The sequence below is a fragment of the Emydura macquarii genome, unplaced genomic scaffold (assembly GCF_026122565.2).
Source record: "Emydura macquarii macquarii isolate MOO-44397 ecotype Brisbane River unplaced genomic scaffold, CSIRO-AGI_Emac_v2 contig_2676, whole genome shotgun sequence".
In the NCBI taxonomy this organism is placed as follows: domain Eukaryota; kingdom Metazoa; phylum Chordata; order Testudines; family Chelidae; genus Emydura; species Emydura macquarii.
Genome location: NW_027132813.1, coordinates 36,839,310 through 36,851,400, shown reverse-complemented (window position 1 = coordinate 36,851,400; position 12,091 = coordinate 36,839,310). Strand labels below are relative to the sequence as shown.

Sequence of the window (12,091 nt, the reverse complement as noted above, 5' to 3'; positions counted from 1 at the left end):
TATTCAATTATTCCTCAAACACAGGCATAATCTTTGTCCAAAATGAAACACTTGATTGTGTTTTACAGAATAGTTTATCTGCTCTAGGATACCAAAACACTCTTACCAATGTACTTGCTTTTTCAGTATGTAACCTACTACAAAGCTTGGGCCAATCCTATCAAAATGAGTTTAGAGAGCTTCAGAGCATTCTTAATGCCAGCTTTGCTGGATTGAAGTACAGAAGTCATGAATACAACACTGTTTTCAGTGGTTCTGTCTTCCATGATTTTATTTCCACAATTAACAATCATTCTGATGCAGCAAATTATGCACAGCCTTTTTCACAAATACAGGCTCGGAGTACAAATTTTGGATCTTCAATTTTAGGTTCTGGAAGACAAGGAACTAAATTGTCATCAATATTCAATTTTTTTCCTCTTTTGTGTAGACTCAATCCCATGACTTTGTATTTGAGACAGTCATGTTGGCTAAGTAATAGAAAAGGTTCCTTTAGCTTTGATTCACTTCTTGATTTTTGTCTCTGAGGTAGTTCTTTGAGCAGGACAGGTTTCCATTGAGGATGTGGCAGTGTCCGCCTGTAATCTGACAAGTCTGTGAAACCTTCTCCAGTTGTTTTAAATTCAGTGCCTTTCTGAAGAGAAGCATTACTAGTGTAATATGAATGCTGCTACTTTAATAAAAAGTAGTCCTCAGTGTGAAGTCTAACATATGGTAGTTGGATGTGAATGTAGAGGCAGTCTTCCTGAGTTTCTTGGAGTGTCAGTGAAAATCTGGAACACCAGGTTTTTTTTTTTTGGTTTTTTTTTTTCAACCAATCATTCACCAAGCAGCTGCTGATGGTCTAAGAACTTATTTCCACAATATACATTAGGTTGATTAAGTGTTGTTGCTTTCTCAAGTCCAAATAGCATGCTATTCATCTAGGTGTTTGATTGTATGTAAAGTCCACCTCTCATTTCCTTCCTATAGTCCTTATTGGGTCATCTTTCATAAATGTCCATGACTATTTGAGTTTTTCTTTTAATTTTCCTCTGTTCACTTGCAGCATCTAATAGACCTGCAAGTTTTAAAGAATCTGGAAGCATATGGCTAATATTTTAAATAGGATTTTTTGCAATCCTAATGCAGCTCCCATTGAAGTAAATAGGAATTTTGCACTTAGGCTAAATTCAGATATGACCTAGGGTTCTGAGTATTACTCTTCATTTAGTTCAGGGAGCAGGTGTTCTGTTCTTCCATGTTCCTATTAGGTGCTTTTACTTCTGTATCCCACTAAACCTGCCTGGCCAAGTGAGGTTTTTATTCACTTTATGCACCAATTGAATGCCAAACTTGGGATATGTTAAAATACTAACATACATTTTAACACTTTATAACACATTATACTGCTACTGAATTTGGCCCAGACACTTCTGTTTGACTTCATTTGACTCCAGGATTTCATTTGACTGAATTTGTTTCCTTTATAAAGCTATACTATATTAGAATCAAACTAATTTAAAATTTAACACTAAAATATTAATGCTAGCAGCAGATTAGATATTTAGGTTCCTTTGCTCTTCTTCGAAATGCTTAATTTAATGGCAATGCTTTTGTCTTAAGGCATCTTCAAATTTAGCACATTGAGATTATTTTTGTTTGCATTGTGGGTAGCCCCTGAAGGCCAGGGCCCCATTATGTGGGCACTGTCTAGAATATTATTGATAGATGGGATTCATTCACATTTTTGGGACCTTTCCATACAGATATAACTCTGTTTTCGGCAGGGAGAAGCATTTGCAGGGTGGTTGTGATGAGGGGGATGCAGTGAATAGCAGAAATGTTTTTTCCCCCAAGAGGGACAAAACATGTGTTAGTTAAAAACACACACATTCTCTAACATGCTTTGCATGTAAACAAGTGCTGTTGCTTCTACAAGTATGTTGCAGAATTGCAAATAGGAGAGGTGGTATATAAGATACTTTAGATCTGTACTATGCAAAAGTTAGGAACTGCTGACCTAGAAACTTCATTTCTGTTTTATTAGATGCTTCCTTTAAATACCAATATCCGACTTGCATACTCCAATGGAAAAGATGATGAGCAGAACTTCATTCAGAATCTCAGCTTGTTTCTCTGCACATTTCTCAAGGAACATGGTCAGCTTATAGAAAAGAGATTAAATCTGAGAGAAACATTAATGGAGGTAAGTTCTGTAGTGGTAGTTAATGTACTTTGTCCTTGTGTTGGATGAGTATCTCAAATGATGTCCCTAGTGCAGTTATCTGAACTGAGTCTGTAGCACTCGCCACTGAAGAAATACAGTTAGAGAAGTAAGTCTTTGGGTTCCCTTCCCATATTTAACAAGTAATTAAACCCTGATTCAGACACACTAAAGATATTTCACTTGGTAAAACCAGCTAATTGCATTTTTGTATATGTTGATTTGTATCGCGGAGCCCAAAGACTGCAGTCACAATCAGGGCCCCTTTGTGCTATGTGTCCTACAAATATATAGGAAGGTACAGTTCCTACTACTAAAAATTACATGGTAAAACTTGAAAGCTGCATAAGAGAGGTGTATGTACGTGTAATACAACATTTAGCTTTGATTTAAATACAGAGAAGACACTAGGATAGTTTATCATAGCTAGCATGAACTGAGCTGTTTTAAACTTTAAAAACTAAGCCACCGAATCCCAGAGGGCAGTATTTTATCATTGTGTAATAACAGACAATGTATGGTGTGATGATACATGCCATTTGGGGTGATCTTTAAAGGTTAAAAGTGGTGGAACTCTATTTAAGCCCTATTTGCCATGCACTCTTCATGGTGATGATACTTGCATTGCAGCAGCACGTAGGATATGTCTATACTGCAGTTAGATACCTGCATCTGGCCTGTGCCAGCTGGTTTGGGCTAAGGGGCTGCTTAATTGTGGTGTAGGCATTTGGGCTGGGACTGCAGCTGGAGCTCTGGGACCCTCTCACCTCAGAGTCCTAGAGCCTGGCCTGAGCATCTATACTGCAATTAAACAGTCCCGCAAGCCCAACTCTTGAGTCAGGTGGCATGGGCCAACCACGGGTGTTTAATTGCCATGTTGACATATCCCTAGAAGCCTCAGAGGTCAAGATCTCATTGTGCTAAATGCTGTACATATATAGTAGTAATCAAAGTTTACAGTATTATTATTTCTGTGCTTGATCCCTTCTTTTCCTAGTTGCTACTGCATCCCTTTTCTCTGAGTCATGAAGAGTAACTAGGAGCAGTGCAATGAGGTAGAGTAAAAGAACATGTCAGTTGCAGTTGGGAAGGGTGTGAAACTGAAACCCTGGAAAATTTTATCAGACACTTAAAGGGCAGTCTATCTAAGCTACAAGTGTAGAACAGTTACAGTGGAATCCCCTGCATCTGTATTTGTAGTGTGGATAGGCCCTTACACTGGGGAATAATCTTCCAAGGGAGGTGTTAGAAGCCCCATTTTTTTCAGTCATTTAAAACTGAACTAGACAAAGTGCTTATGAATACTTTTCATAAAACTATTCTGCACCATCGATGTATTGGAACAGTAGCTCTCAACTTGTTTTGGCCCATGGCCCACAGGAAGCTAAAAAAGTCACATGTAAAGGATTGTGGGATTTGAATCATAGAACAGGTATCTTTAGTCATTATGTCTTGCGAATCAAAATTGTGCTGGCTTCAGCTGTTTTGTTTTGCTGCTGCTTCCACTTTTCTTCTGCTGCTTGTATTTTCATGTCTATGCGCAACTACTTCAAAAGTTTTATGTGGTACTAGATTGAATTTTTGCCTTGGTGGTTTTAGCGCCACTGTGTGCATATTAGCTGATGTGGATCCGCTACTTCTTTGACTGCTGTACCACATTGTAGTGGTTGCCTTGTGAAATCTCCCTCAATCCATTGCTTCTGGAAGCCGAACTAAGAACTCTGATGAGGGTCCAGAATATTGCAGCAGCTGATGTTTTTAAGACCGTGCTAGTGGGGACATAGGGCAGAAAGTGCAAAGTATCGTGAACTGCGTCAGCATAGATTCATGGATGTGCTGAATTGTTTGTTTTTTTTAAATTGCTTCAACAGTCAGTTTAATTGCAAATGCTTCAGTTCTTCAGTAGTGACAAGGCTTCATTTTGATGTGTTCTTTGCAGCATAATATCTTCAGTCAGACTTCCTAGCTCTGTCAGGTGCAACTGGTAAGATTATAGACATGACTGCTTTAAAAGAATTCAGTATTCTAAGAGTCTAGGGGCCAGATTTCTAAAGGTATTTAGCTGTTGCTTGGTCACCAAGTGTTTATGGGATTTAGTCTAAGTGCCTAAATCCCTGTTGAAAATGAAGTTTAGACTCTGAAATCAGGTGTTGCATCAGTGAGCACAGCAATGCCTGAATACCTTTTAAAAATCTGGACCTAAGTCTCTGGGATGCTGATGAAACACTTAAAATCCTATGCAACTGCTTCAACTGGTTTTACAGAAGTTCTAAAAACTGGTTGGAGAAGACTGTGCTTTTAAGAACTGGTTTATTGCCAGTGTGAAGACAAATGTATAAGAAGTTCAACTAGTCCTTCCATTGCTTTCCCATATTGCACCAAGAACCTTTTGAAATCTCTATCTACTGCTTATGGGAGCTATGCAAGGTTCTGTGCTACTCAGATGGCATTGCAAATGAAATTATTTAACAGTGTTAATGTCATTTTGAAACTAATTTGGTGTATCTGTTGCATAAATACTGCATTGTTTTAAGTCAGTTCAGTTATGAATCAATTTCTCTAGTGTACACAGCCAATGGGAACTACTTCTAATGATATTTCACTCCTTCCTACTGATCTTGTCCACAGGTGGCTGATGGGAAAGATTAGCTAAGAGCATTGAACATTTGGAGTGTGTAGTCCCATCTCATGATTTTGTATCAGAAATATACCAAATAGATTCATTTTAATGTTGTGGTCTGCATGTTGGTCAGCACCATTGTAGTAAACAGATAAAGGGAGTTATTTAAAGTAACGTGTCCCTTGTAGTGTCCTGATAGAAGTTTTCATTGAGTGCAGATGAGCAATGCATCTCTTTCCTCTAGACATCTACCTTCTGTGAGCAGCAAAAAATGATGCACTCAACAAAGACTTCTTCAAAATGCTGGGCCCCACACCACAATGGCCGCGATAATCTCGAGTAGACAGATATTGGTATTGTCCTGCTGATAAACACCTTGGTTATGAGACTGTAAAACTGTGGTGTCATGCAGAGATTCAAGAGATTAACATCATCTTGATTAATCAAGAATTACATATTCAGATTTAATTATTTTGAGAAATTTTCATCTTTTTGTCAGGTTATTGTAAGTTTTGAAAAGTTATAGGTGTAGGTGTTGCAGAAATTCCGTGTGTCATAGTGCTGGTTGTTGATCAGTTCTTGGGACACTGATATGTAATTGTCAGTATAACATGTTAATTCCTTTTGTTTCTAAATGTTATGGCAAAGATACATAAAAAGCCTTCAATAAAAATATTTTAATAAATAAACGTTCAGCGTCAAAGTATTATCCACAGAAAACACTAACTGACGAGTAACCAAGTTTTGTGTACATCACATTTCTGTAGGCTCTACACTACATGTTGCTGGTGTCAGAAGTTGAAGAAACTGAGATTTTTAAGATTTGTCTTGAATATTGGAATCATTTGGCTGCTGAACTGTATCGAGAGAGTCCATTTTCAACGTCCGCTTCTCCATTGCTTTCGGGAAGTCAACATTTTGATGTTCCTCCGAGAAGACAGCTTTATCTGCCTGTTCTGTCCAAGGTAATGTTGGGAGTATACATGTATAAGTGAGTGCACCATAAGCTTACATACATCCTTGTACAAATTAACTAAAGGAAATCTGTACTTGTATTTCCAGTGCCTCAGTAATGCCTTGAGCTATTAAATTGTGGCACACCTGTGTCTTGTTTGGTACTTTGTATGTTAATACTTCAAGTACTTGAAGGGACGCCTCTCATTACTGTTAATACAGGGCTTCTAAAATTTGTCATAGTGGTAAAAATCAAATATAACCTTGTCACCCATATTAATACAAATTAAATTTTTTTAAATAAAAGTCTTGATTAAATGTGTTAATCAAACTTTTAATAACTTATACAACATTAATGTTATCTTTCACTATCACAAAAATTTGGAAATTGAATTAACTTTCCAATACACTTTTTTGGTGTGTATTTGCATGATGCCCAGTAGGCATGTCAAGTCCTCTTTAAGGTTTATTTTTGTCTACTGGGTTTTTAAAACATGTATTTTGAAGTCCTATTTGTATTTTGGTTAGTGTGTGCTCTGCATTTCAAGGCTTGCTCTTGTCAGAATGTACCTCGATGGGAAGAGGAAGCCTCAGTGGAAGAGACTTGCAGAGTTTGTGTGGTCTTCATTATGTTCTTTTGGAGTGCCTGATGAGAGTGACATTCCTCAGCGGAAGCAACATTTGATATTAGTGTGCTGAGTAGTTATGAGTAATTGGGGAAAGATCCCAAGCATTCATGGCTAGTGTCAGACTTGCAAGGAATATAATCTTGTAGATATCTTCTGTATCATTGAGACAGGATTCTGAATGATCCTTGCCGATATTACCGATTTTATTGATCTATATCAATTACTGAGGTTAGGTGTATGGTTTTTAGCATCTTTCGGGTCGCTTTGCTTTAGAGATGTTACTAATATTTATGGCTCTCCTATTAACATTCCCTTCTGTTGGGAATCTTTAGAGAATAGGAGAGGACGAGGATAGTATTAAGTAGTCTTCTGTAACACACTACTTGAGGCAGTTCAGTGCTTGTTCCATGCTGGTGTCTGGGAGCTCCAGAAATGATTGTGTAGAAACTTTGTACATTCATAATTTAGTTTGACTAGGTTTGACAGGCTGGTCAGCTGACTGCCAATTTGACCACCGTCAAATATTGTCATATATCACAGCAAGAATGCTATGATGTAGTTGGTGGCCTACCTTTTGATTGCATCATACTGCCATTTCTTTAGAACATGTTTTTGGCATTTTTCTGAGTTAAAATAATTCAGTCAGTAATTTGTTTTTTGTAACGAGGCATAAGTGTCCTAAGGCTAAAATTATTGGAGACCATAAAATCTTTTTTTTTTTTTTTTTTTTTTTTTTTTTTTGGGTACTCTCCTAACAAATAAGTGCTTTGAGATATTTGACCATATATGGCAATATTTGACTGGCCAAATGCCCAATCCTAAATTTGTTTTAATCTAAAGCTGTTGATACTCTGGTTAAACAGGTCCGGTTGTTGATGGTTAGCCGCATGGCTAAACCAGAAGAAGTGCTGGTTGTGGAAAATGATCAGGGGGAAGTTGTCCGAGAATTCATGAAGGATACAGATTCCATAAACTTGTACAAGAATATGAGGGAGACGCTGGGTAAGTGAACTACTTATCTGATATTTTATTGCTGTATATACATAAGATGAAATCCTTGCACTAAATGCTAGCTTACAATTTAATTTACGTAGAAAATGCAAGGAAGAATTATTGGTCAAGAAAAGTGTGGGGAGAAGGTATGATGGAGGAAATTCAAGAATGGGGAATGGAATGCTACTCTTGGGAGAATTTCCTGAAAAGCAGTTGATTTCATTTTTGGGTTTTTTTCCTTGTTGCTTTTTTGTCTTGAAGTTTATCTATTAATATATTATGGTCAGGTGCAACAATTTAAACAGGTAGCACTGGGGGGGGGAAGTTGTTAATGAAAAACTAATTGGAAAAAAAATATATGAGAGAGAAGTAGCTTAGGGGCATTATTTTAAAGGTTTTTAACTATTAGGAACTAGAATACCTAACAGCTTCAAGCTCTGCAGTGATAAAGCTCATCGGTGAAGAAGACTAAACTATCTGGGGGGCCGGACCAAGATTGGAATTCCTGTAAGACCTAAGAACTACCTCCAGTCTTAACACTTTCCTTTGGAAGTACAAAGCACACTTTGCCCTTGATATCAGAAATAAAACCTGACAGCACATCATAATTGTAGAATTCCATATTGGCTTTCTTCACCTTCCAGTTTGGTCATTGAATGCACTGTGTTAATCTTGTATATTTCTAGCCAAAAAACAAACATGTAAGTGTGCATCAATAACTTCAGGATAAAAAAAATTACAATTACTGATGCTGTAATTGTCCCACAACAGTTTATAAACCCAGGAAATTCAGAGTTAAAGATAACTTAATAGAAATCTAAACATGTTAAGGCACCCAAACTCTGCTACATCATGGAATAAATACAGGATTATGATTAAGGCATTTTAATATTTGTTGTCCCAGATTATTTTAGTTTCTTATCTACATTTTTTTCCTTCTCCCTCGTGTCATTATAGTCAAAGTAAAGACTGCTTAGATGGCTTAGAACTTAGTTTTCAATCAATTATCATATCCCTGTAATTTTTTTTACACTTGTTACCGATATGTATGCTCAACCTCAACTCTTATCTTGACATAATTCATGTCTGGGAAATTCTTTAGCTTAAAAAAAAATTTAGAATTTCATACAAGAATACTAAACAAGAAACCTTGTTCTTCTTTGAGTGCTTGATCAAGTCGTTGATTCCAAGTAGGTGTGCGCATACTGTGTGTGCAGTCGTCGGAAGGTTTTTCCCCCCCAGCAGAACCCATTGGGTCAGTGCAAGCACCTCCTGGCGTGGTGCCCTCATGGCGTTGTATATAGGGCCCTTCTGACCCACCGTCTCCTCAGTTCATTTTTACCGCCCATGACCATCATTGGCGTTTCAGTTGTCTTGCATCTGCAAACATTCTCCCCGTGTTGCTGCGTTTCCTGTAAAGTAGTTAATAGTTAGAATTATTGTTTTTGTTAAAACAGTTTTATATAGTTAAGGATTTATAGATAAGTGTTAGTTAGGGGGGTACTCCCCTTCCTGGTGTACTGGGGCATGCCACAGGCCCAAGGCTTCAAGCCCTGCGGATCCTGCCCCAAGCCTATGCCCAAAGGTGCTCTGCATGACTCCTGCGTAAAGTGCTTAGGGGAGTCACACCAGACAGATCACTACAGGATCTGAAAGAATTTCTGCCCTAGGAGCAGGCAAGAGAGGCGTGCTTGCCTCAAGCAGATCCTTTATGGAGGCGGCTTTTCAGCCACAACCACTGGACCCAGCATCTAGCACATCTGTGAGTGGTGCTCCAGCATCTGTTAGAGATCCAGCAGCACTGAAGAAGAGCTCGGCGCCGAGGGAATCCCAGCACTGTCACTCACCAGCTCCAAGACCACTGCGGCACCGTTCCCACTCACCGGTGCCCTATAAGAAGCAGAGGGCCGATATAGGATGTTCACCCGTGGTGCGAGCTTTGGGAAAGGACACTACAGAGTCATGCCCCCAGGCGCACATGGTGCAGGAACCTCCAGAGCCATCTACTTTAGCTCTGCAGAGGGCAGCTGCGGGTCCAGTGCAAGAAAGTGAGGTGGAAGAACTGGACCTCCCTTCCATGCCGGATACGTTCTAGGCAGCAAGCAACCTGATTGCCCTGACGGCTCAGCAGTCCTCCATGTCAGGAGAAAGGGCACCAGACTTAAGACCTCTGGCACCGCAGGTTGCGGGGCTGTCTAGAGGTAAAGTGGCAATGATGCAGCATTGGTCACCCACACCTAGGCACCTAACTCCATTGCCCCGGCACTGATCTCCTGTGCATCAACACAGATCAGCCTCTCCTTGGCACTGCTCTACAGCTCCCCATGGTCAGAATTCTGTTCATTGGACTCTGAGGCAGAGTCCTATTTCTCCAAGCGGAGTAGGTGCAGGTCACCCCACAGAGAAGGGTCAGGCTCCCCTTTTGGGGCCATGGCCTATACAGTGGCAAGTTGCCCCAGCAATGGCCCTTTGGGACCCCATGGGCATACCACCAGGTCCAAGGGTTGCAGTCTAGAGGCCCCTACTCAATTGCTTCAGAGACCCAAACAGCCCAAACCCTGGAGCACAGAGTCCCAGTGCCAGTGGATGCATGGGGATGGAGCTGTCGGCAGCAGCCAGTGTGGGGCACAGTTCCGAAGAAGACCCTGGCACCAAGGAAGGTCCCGAAGCAGGCAAGGGAGTTCCGGCCAGGGAGGACCCTACTGGTCAGGACATCCAGGAGGCTGATGATATACCCAGGGCCTCGTTCTCTTCCTCCCCGGATGAAGAGGTGGTGGGAACGATAGCTACTCACATCCCTATAGATGAGTTCACCAAGAGCTCCTGAGACGAGTGGCCCAGAACTTAGGGCTGCAAGCAGAGGAAGTCCGAGAGTCAGTGGATCCAATGGTAGATATTCTGACACCTGAGGGCTCTTCAAGGGTAACTTTGCCTCTGATCAAGACAATCCAGGCCACAATGAAAACTTTGTGGCAAACTCCTGCCTCAGTTCTCCCCACAGCCAAGGAGATGGAAGGGAAATATTTTGCCCCGTCCAAAGGATACTAGTTCTTGTTTGTTCATCCGCAAATGGGTTTGCTGGTAGTGTCTGCAGCGAACAAAAAGGCGAGGCAAGGTCAACGGCCCACCGGCCAGATCGACTGGACTTGTTTGGAAGGAAAGTCTATTCCACTGGCGGGCTGCAGCTGTGTATCGCCAATTAACAGGCAATCCTCAGCAGGTACAACTTCAATTCATGGGAGGCGATGACAAAGTTTAAAGACCTGCTTCCAACTGACTCCAACATTGAGTTTGGGGCCATGATGGAGGAAGGCAAGGCGGTTGCCAGGACTTCGCTCCAGGCCGCATTAGATGCAGCTGATTCAGCTACAAGGATGATGGCTTTGGATCTGGCTATGAGAAGGAGTTCCTGGCTACAGGTGACTGCACTTCTGGCAAAAGGGCTGACTACCAAATAGGACTTGCCTTTTGAGGGAAGGAGCCTGTTTTCAGAGCACACGGACTCTAAGCTCCATAGTCTTAAGCACTCAAGGGCGATCTTAAAATCCTTGCGGTTCCACATGCCTTCCATGCAAAAGAAGCATTTTAAGCCCCACTCTGACCAGCAGTTCTACCCATCTCAACCCAGGCAGGACTTTTCCAGAAAAAGGGTAGAAATAAGTGGAGAACGCCACAGCCCTCCATCCTAGGCAGAGGCTCAGGCAAACAACCCCCCAGGTCGAAGCAAAATGTTTGAGGGTACGCCCGAGAGTGAGACAGTACCTGGATCCTTGTCTTTCTTTCCTAAATGATTTATCCCATTTCTACCGAGCTTGGGTCCATATAACATTGGGTTTTGTGCACAGTAAAAATGGGATACCCCCTCCAATTTTGTTCTACCCCACCCTCCTGTTCCCCTTCCCCATCCCTCTTCTAGGACATCTCTCATGAGCAACTTTTTATGCAAGAGGTGCAAAACTTCTACACACCGGAGTGGTAGAGGAGGTCCCTCAGGACCTGAGGGGAAAGGGGTTTTACTCCAGATACTTCCTGATCCCCAAAGCAAAAGTGGGGCTCAGACCTATTCTCGATTTACGGAATCTCAACAGGTTCATAAAGAACCAAAAATTCCGCATGGTCTCCCTTGTCTCAATCATTCCCTCTCTGGATCCGGGGGACCGGTATGCCGCCCTTGACTTAAAAAAGATGCCTATTTTCACATTTTGATACCTCCCAACAGAAGATTCTGTGTGTGGTCGACACAGAGGGGAACTCCCCCGATGCAGGCTTTGCTGTCCCTTATTTTGGATTACCTGCTGCACTTGAAGCAGCTAGGGCTGGCTGCGTTGTCTGTAAAGTGCACTTAGCAGTGATGTCCACTTTCCACCTGGGGGAAGGAGGCTGCTCAGTGTTTGCTAATCCTGTGGTGTCCCAATTCCTCAAAAGTCTTGAAAGACTTTTACCCCATGGTTCATTGCTCGATTCCCAGTTTAGGATTTCAGCCTGGTACTCAATAAACTGATGGGGTCTCAATTTGAACCCTTAGCAACTTGCTGTCTCTCCTGCAAGGAGAATGTCGGAACTTAAGGTGTTAATTTCCAACCCACCATGTACAGTGTTCCACAGGGATAAGGTACAGTTACATCCCCACCTGGCTTTCCTCCCCAAGGTAGTTTCCCACTTTCACGCAAGTCAGGAAATCTTTTTGCC

General features: G+C 41.3%; 1 protein-coding gene across 2 annotated transcripts in view; it reads left to right on the top strand.

Annotated features, from left to right (window-relative positions):
- The window catches only part of XPO1 (exportin 1), a 66,153-nt gene that overhangs the window by 29,120 nt on the left and 24,942 nt on the right, over positions 1-12,091 (top strand). For both annotated transcript variants that reach the window (XM_067565208.1, XM_067565209.1), the window contains 3 exons: positions 2,030-2,188; positions 5,594-5,791; positions 7,273-7,411. In XM_067565208.1, the coding sequence (XP_067421309.1) occupies positions 2,030-2,188; positions 5,594-5,791; positions 7,273-7,411 (496 nt within the window). The remainder of the gene's footprint in view (positions 1-2,029; positions 2,189-5,593; positions 5,792-7,272; positions 7,412-12,091) is intronic.